Genomic DNA, 16530 nt, shown 5'->3' on the forward strand with positions numbered 1-16530 from the left:
AAGTAATATGTATGAAGTAACCAAAAAACATAAATAAATAATAAATAAAATAATAAATAAACATTAACCCCTGTTTGTCAACCATCCCCTTCATCCCTGTACCTTGTGACAAGGAAGTTGGAAAACTTTGTTAAAAAAAGGGCAGTCACTATATTTCTTGTATGCTATTGAATCAGAATATGAGCAATCACCAGAGTCAAGCAGAGCCATCTTCAGCAATGCGATGACATATCATGTCTACCCTTTATTAAGTATCAATAAGCCACTGACTGCACCACACCTTCTTTAAACAGCAATTAAAGCAGACAGATAGGAGGCTGCATCTTCTTACCGTGATATTCTCCAGGTCCAGATGCCGGTTGTGAACAGTCTCGCAGAGCTTGCGGATTTTCTCCTTTATCTTTTTCATTTCTTTCTCGTTCAGTTGACGCGAGCATGGCTCCTGGTCCAACTCCAAGAGGCGAATCATCAGGTCCAGACTGGCTCGATCCAGATCCATGTTCAGCCGATCTCGGCTCAGGATGTACATTAGTGCTGCCGTGCAAAGAGCTAGATTCTGACAACCCAGAACAAAAAAATGGCAGATTCAACAAATGGGCACACACGGACTAAAGTAGGACAATGAGCATGGACACCAAATTCTCGTTAGGGGTATGGGAGCACGGATGTCCTACAGGCAACAAAAACATAGACACTACTAAAGGCAATGTCACCAAGATTGTTGCCAACACTACCTTATGTATTAGTTTGTATGTTTAGTTTAGAGATATAGCATGGAAACAGATCCTTCAGCCCTCTAAGTCCATCGATCGACCATCGATCACCCGTTTACACAAGTTCTATGTTATCCCACTTTCATATCCACTCCCTGTACGAATGGAAATCTGCAGAGGCCAATTAACCTACAAACCCACATCTATGGGATTTGGGAAGTAACCGGATCACCCGGAGGAAGCCCATGTGAACACAGGGAGAATCCCCTCTAACCTACAGATCGTTGGACTCTCTCAGTTCTGCTGTCTGAGCACGCCCCTGATTTTGATCACTCCAACATTTATTGCCAAGGCTACAAGCTCCAGCATTCACCCCTTTAAATCTCTCATGCTTTCTATTCTTAAATCCTTCCTAGAACCCAATCTGTTTAACCACATGTGATTCCGTGCAAGTTCATGTTAGCAATACGTGGAAGTATTTTGGAGCTTGGAATGATACACCACAATAATTGTTATTAACACTTCCTCTGAACATTGAACAATGAGACTCTACCTGGTTCTTTTGTGCATCGTCTAGTGTCTTGAAGACCATGGCTACCATTCCATGAGCTCTCAGGTGCATTCGGAAACTGGGCATGGCACACTTGGTGGCCAAGCTGATAATACTGAAAGACAAATCAAATGCAAGACTTAAAAAGGAGCCACCAGCCCTTTCAGTATGCACATAGGCAATAGGACCAAACCAGCAACTTATACAATAGAACAAAAAAAAAGTAGATGCTGGAAATCAGAGACGACAAGCAAAGTCCTGTGAGCACTCAGCAGGTCAAACAGCACCTATGGAGAGATAAGAGTCAATTCTTTGGGTCTTGGACTCCATCAAAATTGGAGATGTGAGAAAACAAGCATTCTTAAAAGATTAAGAGGGAAGGGTTAGAATGGATGTGAACTGAAATATGCAGACATGTACATGTATACAGAGGTGAGAAAATGTAAATCAATATCAACATTCACCCCTCAGGCAGGAACGTGCCCAACTTGAGAATGGGATGCTGTTCCAGCCTTCAGCATACACTGGACATGAAGGCCAAAGACTGAAAGAACCAGTCACCATGACAGCACTCTACATCCTGCTAAGGCAGCTGTTCAGCTACTACATGCTGTGGTCAACAATCACCAGAGGCAGCTAAGAGGCGGGCATAGCTCGGACCCACGTGAGTGCTCACAGCTACAGCTTTAATTTATCTGAAGTGGGAGGAATCAAGGGAGAAATTGTTTAAAGGCGAGAAGAAATTCTCATGCCTCTGAAGGTTTCATAATTTTGCAACCCATTTTCAATGTATTCCCATTTTCAAATGCACCATGGGCCACTCTTCTATTTGATACATCCCAACGCATTTCAGTGAAATTGGGAATTAATACCCATTAAAATCCTGACGACTCCCACAGGTAACTCGAGTACACCTCTTTCCATCCTGTTTCTCCAGGGGTTTGACAAGGTTAATCCGTGTATTCACTTCCGGCTCTCTCCTATTTTCTTACAGTTGGAATAGAGCTTGCCTTGTCCTCCCCTTCAATGGAATTTCAACAAATCTCCTGCAGGAAAAGAGTTGCTGGAGGAATTCAGTGGGCCAGGCAACATCGGTGGAGGGAAATGGGCATTTGACTGGTCCGGGTGAAGGGACTTGACCCAAAGTGACAACTTTCCTTTTCCTCTGCAGATGCTGCTCGGCCCACCGAATTCCTCCAGTAGTTCGTTTTTCACTTTGGATTCCAGCATCTAGTCGCTTGTCTCCACATCTTATTTCCAGTCCTCTGAGCATTCAAAGGAACTGATGCTTCTGCCATTCTGTGTCCACAAGCCACTCCCCTTCTCACAGCATTTTCCTGTGCAACCATGTCAGATACAACGCTTGCTCTTTAAACCTCTTACCTTCCCACCATTCAGAGACTTACAGAAATGAGTTTGTTAGATACAGCGTGGAAACAGGCCCTTCGGCTCAGTGAGTCCGTGCCGACCAGCGATCTCCGCACATTAACACTATTCGACACACACTTGGGACAAATTACATATAGACCAAGCCAATTAACCTACAAGCCTGCACATCTTTGAGAGGAAACCGAAGATCTCGGAGAAAACCCATGGGTAGAACGTACAAACTCCGTACAGATAGCACCCGTAGTCGGGATCGAATCTGGGTCTCTGGGTGTCGAATGGGATAGTGGAGGATGGAGTTAAAGGGAAAGGGTTTCTTAAATGTGTGAGCGTAGAGACAGAGGGGTGTAAAATGAGGGTAGAAGCAATAGGTAGCAAGGTGAAAAGTAAAAGTGGCAGGCAGACAAAACCAGGGCAAAAATCAAAAAGGGCCACTTTTCAACATAATTGTATAAGGGGTAAGAGTGTTGTAAAAACAAGCCTGAAGGCTTTGTGTCTCAATGCAAGGAGCATTCGTAATAAGGTGGATGAGTTGAATGTGCAGATAGCTATTAATGACTATGATATAGTTGGGATCACGGAGACATGGCTCCAGGGTGACCAAGGCTGGGAGCTGAACATCCAGGGATATTCAATATTCAGGAGGGATAGAGAGAAAGGAAAAGGAGGTGGGGTAGCGTTGCTGATTAGAGAGGAGATTAACGCAATGGAAAGGAAGGACATTAGTTTGGAGGATGTGGAATCGGTATGGGTAGAGCTGCAAAACACTAAGGGGCAGAAAACGCTGGTGGGTGTTGTGTACAGGCCACCTAACAGTAGTAGTGAAGTTGGAGATGGTATCAAACAGGAAATTAGAAATGCGTGCGACAAAGGCAAAACAGTTATAATGGGTGACTTCAATCTACATATAGATTGGGTGAATCAAATTGGCAGGGGTGCTGAGGAAGAGGATTTCTTGGAATGTATGCGGGATAGTTATCTAAATCAACATGTAGAGGAACCAACGAGAGAGCAGGCTATTTTAGACTGGGTATTGAGTAATGAGGAAGGGTTAGTTAGCAGTCTTGTTGTACATGCCCCCTTGGGCAAGAGTGACCATAATATGGTTGAGTTCTTCATTAGGATGGAGAGTGACATTGTTAATTCAGAAACAATGGTTTTGAACTTAAAGAAAGGTAACTTTGAGGGTATGAGACGTGAATTGGCCAAGATTGACTGGCAATTAATTCTAAAAGGGTTGACGGTGGATATGCAATGGAAGACATTTAAAGACTGCATGGATGAACTACAAAAATTGTTCATCCCAGTTTGGCAAAAGAATAAATCAGGGAAGGTAGTGCATCCGTGGATAACAAGGGAAATCAGGGATAGTATCAAAGCGAAGGATGATGCGTACAAATTAGCCAGAAAATGCAGCATACCGGAGGACTGGGAGAAATTCAGAGACCAGCAGAGGAGGACAAAGGGCTTAATTAGGAAAGGAAAAATAGATTATGAAAGAAAACTGGCAGGGAACATAAAAACTGACTGCAAAAGTTTTTATAGATATGTGAAAAGAAAGAGATTAGTTAAAACAAATGTAGGTCCCTTGCAGTCAGAAACAGGTGAGTTGATCATGGGGAACAAGGATATGGCGGACCAATTGAATAACTACTTTGGTTCCGTCTTCACTAAGGAAGACATAAATAATCTGCCGGAAATAGCAGGGGACCGTGGGTCAAAGGAGTTGGAGGAATTGAGTGAAATCCAGGTTAGCCGGGAAGTGGTGTTGGGTAAATTGAATGGATTAAAGGCCGATAAATCCCCAGGGCCAGATAGGCTGCATCCCAGAGTACTTAACGAAGTAGCTCCAGAAATAGTGGATGCATTAGTAATAATCTTTCAAAACTCTTTAGATTCTGGAGTAGTTCCTGAGGATTGGCGGGTAGCAAACGTAACCCCACTTTTTAAAGAAGGGAGGGAGAGAGAAAACGGGGAATTACAGACCAGGGATGCAGCCTATCTGGCCCTGGGGATTTATCGGCCTTTAATCCATTCAATTTACCCAACAAAAGGTAAATCATGTCTGACGAATCTTATAGAATTCTTCGAGGATGTAACTAGTAGCGTGGATAGGGGAGAACCAGTGGATGTGGTGTATCTGGACTTCCAGAAGGCTTTCGACAAGGTCCCACATAAGATATTAGTATACAAACTTAAAGCACACGGCATTGGGGGTTCAGTATTGATGTGGATAGAGAACTGGCTGACAAACAGGAAGCAAAGAGTAGGAGTAAACGGGTCCTTTTCACAATGGCAGGCAGTGACTAGTGGGGTACCGCAAGGCTCAGTGCTGGGACCCCAGCTATTTACAATATATATTAATGATCTGGATGAGGGAATTGAAGGCAATATCTCCAAGTTTGCGGATGACACTAAGCTGGGGGGCAGGGTTAGCTGTGAGGAGGATGCTAGGAGACTGCAAGGTGACTTGGATAGGCTGGGTGAGTGGGCAAATGTTTGGCTGATGCAGTATAATGTGGATAAATGTGAGGTTATCCATTTTGGTGGCAAAAACAGGAAAGCAGACTATTATCTAAATGGTGGCCGACTAGGAAAAGGGGAGATGCAGCGAGACCTGGGTGTCATGGTACACCAGTCATTGAAAGTAGGCATGCAGGTGCAGCAGGCAGTGAAGAAAGCGAATGGCATGTTAGCTTTCATAGCAAAAGGATTTGAGTATAGGAGCAGGGAGGTTCTACTGCAGTTGTACAGGGTCTTGGTGAGACCACACCTGGAGTATTGCGTACAGTTTTGGTCTCCAAATCTGAGGAAGGACATTATTGCCATAGAGGGAGTGCAGAGAAGGTTCACCAGACTGATTCCTGGGATGTCAGGACTGTCTTATGAAGAAAGACTGGATAGACTTGGTTTATACTCTCTAGAATTTAGGAGATTGAGAGGGGATCTTATAGAAACGTACAAAATTCTTAAGTGGTTGGACAGGCTAGATGCAGGAAGATTGCTCCCGATGTTGGGGAAGTCCAGGACAAGGGGTCACAGCTTAAGGATAAGGGGGAAATCCTTTAAAACCGAGATGAGAAGAACTTTTTTCACACAGAGAGTGGTGAATCTCTGGAACTCTCTGCCACAGAGGGTAGTCGAGGCCAGTTCATTGGCTATATTTAAGAGGGAGTTAGATGTGGCCCTTGTGGCTAAGGGAATCAGACGGTATGGAGAGAAGGCAGGTACGGGATACTGAGTTGGATGATCAGCCATGATCATATTGAATGGCGGTGCAGGCTCGAAGGGCCGAATGGCCTCTACTCCTGCACCTAATTTCTATGTTTCTATGTTTCTATAAGCAGTGTCAGGCAGCAACGCTATCGCTGCACCACCATGCTGCCCAATTCATCAAGGGGAACAGCAATTCATTTACACCTTCCAACCAGTTGGATAGCATTTTAAATAAACAGCCACAAGGATTGAAGATAGAAAGCATTGGCACTGATTAACCATGGCCTTTTAAATACTTCTGGCACTGATATAACACAAAGCATTACATATTAACTGGCACTGATGTACAATGAGATACTGTGTACTAATGCTGCTAAATTGATTGAAAGTGTACTGCGCCAACATCTCTTCCAAAAACAAATTCTCCATTGAAGCAAGATTATCTTAAAAACAATTACTTGGCAACCCAATAAACAAGATACAGGACCAAGTTCCACTGTGAGCTGCAGTGCGACTGCCACGAACAATGTTATTTTTAGTTATATCCAAGCTGGATTTGCCAGGTACTGTGTTTAATTAGTACACAATGACTAAGCAGAGCTTTGCTCACTGTGGTGATATCAGATTACTGGCAGTTTAATACACAAGCATCTAAATCATCGCTGAAATGCAAACAACCACAAAAGTAACTGGTTTTAAACTAGACTTGAAATAAGGTGAAGGATCTGTAACAAAGAGCACAGAATGGTGCGAACATGATCACAGAACCACAGCATGTGAAATTTTGTTTAGCGTAAACATAGGATTAAAGGACGGTTGGTTTAAATCTATTTCTATCCAGTGCCTCTCTGACACATTTATGCTGCATGCAGGGTTGGCTCCACTCCAATCTGCTTCCAATACTGAATCAGCAGAGTTAAGGGCCTGTCCCATTTGGGCGTCATTTGCACGTCACGTAGGTGGCGTGCGAAGATTTTGTGAATCCCAAAATCCTGGGGCACTGCCTACTTAACCACGCACCATGCGTGCATAGTGCACACCATGCGCGCATCACGTGTGCGTCTTGATGCGTAAATGATGTTGCGTAAATGACGCCCAAGTGGGACAGGCCCTTTAGTACAACAATAATTTCAATCTCCTGATACTGTCATGCTTCACCAATATTAACTGTACTGGCACAGTTTAACACAGACAACAAATGGTCCAGCATGATCGTCTGTCTGAATGCAGGGAACATCAACCAGATGATCAGATAGGAAACAAAATGTAACTTGAATTAGATGGTTAGACACACACGCTTCTTTTAATACCAACTGCAATAATCAAACTTTGAGATGCTGTGAAGGATGTGGGAACACAAAGTACTTTATTTATGGCATACATAGAAACAGAGTAAATAGGTGCAGGAGTAGGCTATTCAGCCCTTCGAGCCAGCACCGTCATTCAATATGGCTGATCATCCAAAATCAGCGCACCGTTCCTGCTTTCTCCTCATATCCCTTAGCCTAGAGCTATATCTAACTCTCTCAAAATCATCCACGACCTTGCATATTCTAAAGGTATTCTGAACTCTTGACTAATGTAATTTAAAAAAAGTGCAGGTGCTGGTTTATACCAAAGATAAACACAAAATGCTGGAGTAATTCAGCGGGTAAGGCAGCATCTCTGGAGAATGTGGACAGGTGCTATTTCTGGTTGGGAGCCTTCTACAGACTGATTGTAGAGGGCGTGGGGGAGAACTGGAAGACCAGGACAAATAAAGGCCAGCAACAGACGACCTCAGGCAGGGTGGTTCCCTGACAGATCAATCTCCTCTTTCTGTTGCAACATACAGACAAGAATTTACACAGCACTGCCTTTTCAACTGTGTGGAAGGGCCATTCTATTGCTCAATATATGGTAACAGTCAGAGTCATACAGCATAGAAACAGGCCCATCAGCCCAACTTGCCCATGCTAACCAAGAGGCCCCATCCACACTAGTCCCACCTGCATGTATTTGGCTTGTATCCCTCTAAACCTTTCCTATCCATGTACCTGTCCAAAGGTCTCGTAAATGCATTATAAATATATTACAGTGTGAGCCTTGAACTTACAGTCTAATTTGATGAAATATTACCACCCCTGAAACCAGAATACCTGAGTGAACCCATTCGATAAATTGCAGAGATATAATTTCTAGTTCTGGCAGAGCTTTTGGTATGTGACAAACAAGGTCATTTTCTGTACAGCCAATACACTAATCTCCTCCCTCAACCACTCACACAGTGCAGGTAAAATCTGCAGTATATTGACACCAACCAAGTCTGCTGGATATTGAAAAGAATAATCACAACGAATACATCAACCAAAATGAAGAGCACCTAAACAGTGAGACTCTATGCACAGCAACATACCTAAGGCAGCGTGTGTTGAGAGGCTGAGAGCACTTCAATCCACTGAGCAAGTACTCAATGTCATCTGTAAACTCTTGGTTTTCTCCAAATTCCACCACATCATTGAAGTGCTTCACGTGCTGGACCACAGTGTACAACTGAAATACAAAAGCAGACCAGTATCTTAGAATTTCATCAGCTAAATGCAAGATAGAGTCATGCAGCACTGAGACGGACCCTTCGGCCAACTTGCCCATGCCGACCAGATGTCCCATCTACACTTGACCTCTAAACCTAAAGCCCTCTAAACCTTTCATATCCACATACCAAATGTATTTTAAGTTATTATAGTACCTTCCTCACGTACCCCCTCTCACAAATCGCTTCATATAACCACCAAGTGAAAAAGTTGCTCCTCAGGTTCCTATTAAATCTTTCCCCTCCCAGCCAACACAACACTTATGTTTCTTGATTCCTCTACTCTGTGGATCTACCCCATCTATTCCCTCTCATGGCCTTATACATCTCTATAAGATCACCTCTCATCCGCCTGCAGTTAAAATAATAGCCCCAGCCTGGTCAACCTCTCCCTGAGCTCAGGCCCGCAAGTCTTGGCAACAGCTTTGTAAATCTTACCGGCACTCTTTCCAGCTTAACATCTTTTCTGTAGTAGGATGACCAAAACTGGACACAATACTCCTAGAGTTAACTTGGCACACGAGACCTTGGTATAGGCAATTACAGACGAGGCCCCCACTAGGGTCTCCTCAATATACCACAGCTCCATTCTTGCTCCCCCCCAGACGTAACAGGGACAGAGTCCCCCTAGTCCTCACCTTCCACCCCATCAGCTATCACATAAAACACATAATCCTCCAACATTGTCGCCACCTCCAAGGGATCGACGTCAGTCTGAAAGAGGATCTCGACCCAAAACGTCACCTATTCCTTCTCTCCAGAGATGCTGCCTGCCCCGCTGAGTTACTCCAGCTTTTTTGTGTCTATCTTTGGTTTCAACCAGCATCTGCAGTTCCTCCATATATACATTTGGGACTACATTGTTAATACAATGTAAACTGTACTGAGATCTTACAACTTTTGAGCAACGCAAAATATTTTCTGTGTTTTAACACTGCAAAAAAGAGCAGCTTGGATAAACATCCAATGATAACCAGCTTTGCAGAAATCCCCGCCAACCTCCAAGTAAAATGGTATCAGCCAAGTTAATCTGAGAGGAGATGCGACCAATACCTCTTTATCTTCCTTCCTACATTTCAGTGCAGTCACAATGTCTTGGTATGGCTGGGTTGGTATGGTTACGGTTTTGATCACGCGGGGAGGAGGAGGAGGTGCTTTGAAGACTCCTTCATCCTTCTGAGCAGTTTCATTTGTGGTGGCTACGACCTATGAGAAAAATCCAAAACATAACAAGGTTAAGAAGAAAATGTCTGACAGAAGTGGTGCACACAGAGAAAGCTTCAACTACTGCATGTAACCCAACAGTTATGCAACTGGCCTCATCAACTGTAATAATGAGAATCTTATGGTAAATGTTTAGCCATACTGAAGATGAAACTGAAAACAATTGCCACTTGTTTAGAAAGAGGAAGATCACGCACATTAAATGACAAATCAATATTTTCCTTTTTTTCTTTAATTCTGTTATTTCATACTTCTTTATGAAACAAGAGGCTTTCAGTCCATCTCGTCATTGCTGGCTCTCACAGTAATCGCACTGACCCAATTATTTATGTGTAATCCAGTCCCTTTTACCATGCACACCAGTTCTTTTCATTCCCCTCCCAATTCTTGATGAAGGGTCTCGACCCGACACATTGACTACCCATTTCCCTTCTCGGATGCTGCCTAAACTGCTGAGTTCTACTTTTTTTTTGTTACAGATTCCAGTGTCTGCAGCATGCCTCTTTTTTGAGTCATTGTGATCTGATTCAGCCTCTTTCTGCAGCCTCCTCTGTCTCTATAAGTGTATCCTGCAAGCTCAAGAACAAACTCTGGTTACTGTAACTGGGAGGCAAGGTCTGCTGTGCCATTATACCACCCACTGTTTCCTCTCAATGAAGATTATGTATGGTGCAGAGTGCAGGAATATCATTTGTGGCATAAAGGAGTCCAATTTTACTTCGGAGTCACGTGAGTGACTTCGTGAAGAACCCCGCCTACGGCGCATGCGTGTCTTATCGCATACACGCATTGAACGTGTCGGACCTGGGGAGGACGTCCCCTTGAACGGGAGAGTTAAAAAGCCGGTCGACGGCAGGTAAGTGATTCTGCATTTTCACCGTTTTTTTAGGAATGGATAGAGGACGCAGAAAGGCTGTGAAGAAGCTGCAGGATGTCGGCGGTAAAGGTGCCGGGGACCCGCAGCAGCAGCCGACGGCACAGGCAGTTTGCGTTGAGCCAGCTGTGCCAGATTCAAACCCCGCGCCGGGAAAAACTAATTCTAGACCGGGCGGGAAGGCGAAACGCAAAACGAACCGCTGGGAAAGTGAGCCCGAAAAATCGCCGGTAAATACTTACTTGTATAGCAGTGATGATGACCAGCTGCAGGGCATAGAGCAGCCGGCAGCGATCGCATCTGCAGAGCTCGGAAAACAGTACGAGTGGCTGCAGCATGTGGGGCCGTCATCTATCTGTTTGGAGGAGTACCGGGACGGCGAAAAACGGCGTTTGCAGCGGCCGGGAGCAACCAGAGCCGGTAGGCATGGCGACGAGTTGCGATTTAAACCGCGTGCGACTAGTGCCCGAGGGCACGAAAGTCGGCAGGAGCGGTGGGCTAAAAAGAAACACCCGCGAGCGACTAGTGCGGGAGAGCACGAAAGTCGGCTGGAGCGGTTGTGGGAGGAACATCTCCATAGTGTCAGGCTCCAGAAAATGGATAAAAGCCGCACACATACAGGTGTAAGTCCCTCAGAGCATGGCCAGAAAAGGCTGCTGGACATATCATCCTCATCTGAAGAGGGTGTTCAAGGGCTGCCTGACTCGGACTCTGAACAAGAGTCAGAGCCACGTTCCCATATGGAGGATGAGGGAACACAGTTGCTGGACATGGTGCACACATATTTCCAGCAAGAAGAAACTGGAAAAGACCTAGAGGCCAGGATGGCGGCCAGCATTGATTATATGACGACCCATCACCTCAAAACTGATACCTTAGCTGAGGTATGGGCAAGACATTTACCTCCGCGAAATTGTGCGGCTCTGAATGTACCCAAGGTGAACCGAAGCATTTGGATACACGTGGGGCAGGATATTCGGAGTCTGGATATAAAAATACAGAATGCTAGTAAAGGACTCTCGGCGGGTATAACAGCTTTGGCCCGTAGGCTGGAAAATGTGGATATGTCCAATGACATGAAAGACGCTTTAGCACTGTTTTGCAAAGTTCAATTTGAACTGAACAACATCAGGAAAGGGGCAATTCAGCCAACGTTAGACCCAAAATTTGCAATCCTGTGCAAACAGAAAGCCATAAAACCTCAAAATTTGTTGTTTGGGGGTGACCTATCAAAACAGGTCAAAGATTTGGAGGAAGAGGCCAAAACGTTGGGCCTAATAAAAGCGACCAAAGGATATGTCGGAAAACGGTATCATCCTTATGGGACGACTAAAAAAGCAAGTACTAGTATGTATAGTACGAAAAATTGGAGAGAGGCCAGAGGAAACCAGCAACAGCGTCCTTTTTTAGGGGTTGGCCCGCGACGCCCACAATGGAAAATGCGGAAGCCTCCACTTCAACATTTACCCCACTTTCAACCTCAAGGCCCTCCGCAACCTCGGTTAAGACCAAGAAAGTAACACCACCGATAACCATGGAGGTAGGTGGGTCTGTGCCTCAAAAATTAATAAGGAGCACAGAACTTGGAGGGAGGTTGCAATTTCATTTGGAAGCATGGTGTAAGTTAACTGTGGATAGGTATATCCTTAGCAGTATTAAGGGATATCTTATAGAGTTTATACACATACAAGAACCTCCAGTACAACATACACCGGACAGAACTTATATGCTTACCAAATTAGACAGAGCTAAAGCAAAAATTGAAATACAAAGGTTGTTCACGAAAGGAGTAATTGAAACAACCAAACATGAACAACAGGAATTTGTCTCAAATATATTCATTAGACATAAGAAAGATGGGGGTTGCCGGATAATTATTGATTTATCAACACTTAATAAGTTTGTACAATATGCTCATTTTAAAATGGATACTTTTAGTACTGCTACAGAGCTAGTGTCGGCAGGCTACTTTATGGCAAGTATTGATCTGCAAGATGCTTACTATACGGTACCCATCAGCGAAGAACACAGACGGTTTTTGAAATTTAATTGGATGGGTCAGCTTTGGCAATACAAGGCGCTACCAAACGGGCTAACGTCAGCCCCTAGATTATTCACAAAAATTCTTAAACCAGCTTTGGCATTTCTTAGACAACAAAACTATAGAGTGATGGCATATTTGGATGATATCTTGATTGTGGGGAAAACTTATGAATTGGCTAGTAGAGCAGTGGTTGCCACAAGAAAATTGATGGAACAGCTGGGATTCATTATCCATCCAATTAAGTCAAGATTAACACCTGCAACTAATATTGATTACTTGGGGTTCACTATTAACACACTTGATATGTTAGTGACTTTACCTATAGGGAAAGCCACTGAGTTCCAAAAGGATTGCACAGAGCTTATTAATACCGTTAAACCATCCATTAGACGGGTAGCCAGGATTATTGGGAAAATTATAGCCACGTTTCCTGCCATTCAATTTGGACGATTGCATTACCAAAATTTACAGAGAGAAAAAATTAGAGCACTAAAAATTAATAGAGGCCATTTTGATAGGCCTATGGAGCTAACAATTAGAGCTATAAAAGAACTACAATGGTGGGAACAAAATGTTATATATAGCTCCAACCCAATAGTTATTCCAAACCCATCTGTGGTATTACAAACAGATGCCAGTGCACTGGGTTGGGGAGCAACGGATACCATCTCGAGCTCTGGAGGGAGATGGAATATACAGGAAACTAACCTACTTACCACAAAGGGTATAAATTACTTAGAAATGTTGAGTGCTTTTTATGGTTTAAAATCTTATTGCTCGGGAATGATTAACCAGCATGTTAGATTGCAGATAGACAATACCACGGTGGTGGCATATATAAATCATATGGGTGGAAATATATCAATATCCTGTGATGAATTGGCAAACCATATTTGGGAATGGTGTATCCAAAGGAATATTTGGTTATCGGCTACGTATCTACCAGGGATACTTAATTCAGTGGCAGACGCCAGGTCACGAAAATTTAATGAAAATACGGAATGGATGTTAGACAGAAAGATATTTGCTGATATCACAGCAAAGTACGGAAGGCCGGATATTGATCTTTTTGCATCCAGGTTAAATCATCAGTTACCTAGGTATATATCATGGGAACCAGATCCTGAGGCAGAAGCTACAGATGCATTCTCTTTGCACTGGGGGAAATGGTTCATTTATGCATTTCCTCCTTTCTGCCTCATCAATCGGGTACTACGGAAAATTCAGCTAGACTCGGCATCTGGGATTCTCATAGTACCTGATTGGCCTACCCAACCATGGTTCTCGGTGCTGCAGGATTTGGTGCTTACACCATATATTACTTTAAAACATAGTCCTCAGTTGCTGGTGCATCCGGTGACTGGGGACAGCCATCCTTGCCATAATTATCTAAATTTATTGGTTTGTAGACTCTGAAGGAACCATTTCGGCATATGGGTTTATCTGATAGAACTGTGGACATGATCACAGCAGCACAGAGACTTTCCACTCAAAAACAATATTTATGTCATGTCAAGAAATGGACTAAATACTGCCTGGACAACAATCTAGACCACAGAAAGGTGGATATTCCAGCTGTCCTAGAATTCCTCACAAGCCTGCACTTTGAAGGACTCAGTTACAGCACGGTCAATAGTGCTAGGAGTGCCTTGTCCAGTTATTTATGGGAAGGCACAGAAAGACAGGGTGTCGGCTCACATCCTCTAGTAATAAAACTGCTACGAGGCATCTTTAACACTAACCCACCAAGGGCTAGATATAGCCAAATCTGGGATGTGAGCGTAGTCCTAAAAATGTTACGGAATTGGTCACCGGCTACGGCATTACCGCTAAACTATCTAACTATGAAAATGGTTATGCTTATGGCGCTGGTCACAGCGCAAAGGGTCCAGTCATTACAGAAGTTAAGATTGGATAACTTGACGGAGGCGACAGGAAGGCTGATTTTCGTGATCCAGGGCCTTATTAAGCAAAATAGACCAGGATCAGCGGGTCAGGTGATAGAGTTCATAGCCTATCCACAGGATGAACGTCTCTGTGTAGTAAAACACATCATGTTATATATGGACAGAACGAAGGCTATCAGAGGCAATGAAAAGGCTCTTTTAATTAGCCATAAGAAGCCATACCATAAAGTCTCGACTCAGACCATTTCACGGTGGCTGAGATATTGCTTAGTTCAGGCAGGAGTGGACACTAATGTATTCAAATCTCACTCCACCAGGGCTGCATCTACATCAGCAGCTAATCGCCTGGAGGTACCGATGGACAATATCCTCAGAACTGCAGGATGGTCATCAGAGAAAACGTTTCGCACATATTACAACAAACCAGTTAGAAAAGAAGAAACGTTTTCGGGCAAAATTTTGAGTTCTATTTAATTTACACCTGAAGCTTATAAGGTTTATAAATTGATTTAATAAATATTATTTACAATTTTTGCTTAAAAATGTTGGTATCATTGTGTTTTTTTTTTTTTAAATACCAGTAACAATTTCTCCCAAACTACCAAGGCAGTTGTGAAGATTGGACTCGTTCCACGGCATGAGGTCACAGAGCTTTGAAGTCTTCACGAAGTCACTCACGTGACTCCGAAGTAAAATAGTAAGATTAAACGAGAACTTACCAGTTTGAAGTTTGATCTTTATTTTATGAGGAGGAACGTTGAGGGAATACGTGCCCTCCGCTCCCACCCTTATATGGTCATATCTTAAACTGGTATCTCTTTAATAATCTTACTATCTTAGGTCATTATTTTCTATCTGTGACCTCACACCGCTGCTTTGAAGAATGACACGCATGCGCCGTAGGCGGGGTTCTTCACGTATTCCCTCAACGTTCCTCCTCATAAAATAAAGATCAAACTTCAAACTGGTAAGTTCTCGTTTAATCTTACTATTATGTGTAAAAATAAACCTAAGTTTAGATTTGGAAATGCTTTTTTTGGATTATTATTGGCTTGCATGAGCTGTTGAGCATTAAACCCAAGATGTGGTCATGATCCTACTTTATCTGGTTAGTTATTGAAAAGTAAATAAAATGCTGGAACACTTTATTAAACATAATTTATACCTATGTTCACTGCTATGAGAAACATGCTCTCAAACATCAAATTACAACTATGTGCTACAAACAAGATTGCAATCTAGTATGGCACGAGCTGCAATTACACTGGCAGTTATTTGCTAATTAAGTACTGTGGTGAGCTTTGAAATACCTACCAAGATCAGAAAATGGGTCTTGATCTTTGTATTTAAAAAAAAAAATTCATCTTGCTAATTTGACGTCAGGGTTTTCTATTAACAGTTATTTTCTTTGTGAAATGTCATAATAGTGATCTTGCTGCTCACAAAAAAAATGCACCATGATTCAGGAGAGTAGTAGCAAAGTGGTGCCATAATTTGCAATTCAACAGTTTATTAAATTAATCAAGTGATTAATGCAGAGAGGTGGTGCTGTGGTAAAAGATCAGCTGTAACAGTGTCAAATGATGAGCAGGCATGAGGGGCCAAATGGTTTATTCCTCCTCTTATTCCTATGTTCTCCTGAAACCATACAATTGGAAAGTGCATATACCAGTTGATAAGGAATATCGAAGACAGATGTAGAAGAAAGATACAGCCAGAGCAGAGTTAAACAAAAATATTCAAGCCTCAATTTCAAAAATGACTAAATTCAAGGAAATATAGTAACTTGGAGCAGGAGCGGGTAACCCGGCTGTTTTGAGAGTGGTCTATCAGCATTAGAATCATACCAGATCTTTTACCCCTCAGTGCCATTTCCTGACATTATTCCCATATACTTGAACTCCCTTAATATTTAGAAAACTGACCAAACACAATAAAAACATTAATTGACCTTAGAGATTAAAGGTCAATTAATCTTTACACATATTTCGCACTCTCATCTCAGTTATAAATCCGCTCTTCCAACCTATCACAATGCTGACCT

At 43.0% G+C, this 16530-nt stretch overlaps 1 protein-coding gene across 3 annotated transcripts in view; it reads right to left on the reverse strand.

The window, feature by feature from the left end:
- wapl (WAPL cohesin release factor) overlaps positions 1 to 16530 on the reverse strand; it is a 137548-nt gene that overhangs the window by 46869 nt on the left and 74149 nt on the right. For all 3 annotated transcript variants that reach the window (XM_033012600.1, XM_033012601.1, XM_033012603.1), the window contains exons 6-9: positions 9491 to 9643; positions 8261 to 8397; positions 1267 to 1378; positions 332 to 556 (exon numbers count right to left, since the gene is read on the reverse strand). In XM_033012600.1, coding sequence (XP_032868491.1) covers positions 332 to 556; positions 1267 to 1378; positions 8261 to 8397; positions 9491 to 9643 — 627 coding nt within the window. The remainder of the gene's footprint in view (positions 1 to 331; positions 557 to 1266; positions 1379 to 8260; positions 8398 to 9490; positions 9644 to 16530) is intronic.

This window comes from Amblyraja radiata, chromosome 37 (assembly GCF_010909765.2).
Source record: "Amblyraja radiata isolate CabotCenter1 chromosome 37, sAmbRad1.1.pri, whole genome shotgun sequence".
NCBI classification, from domain to species: Eukaryota; Metazoa; Chordata; class Chondrichthyes; order Rajiformes; family Rajidae; genus Amblyraja; species Amblyraja radiata.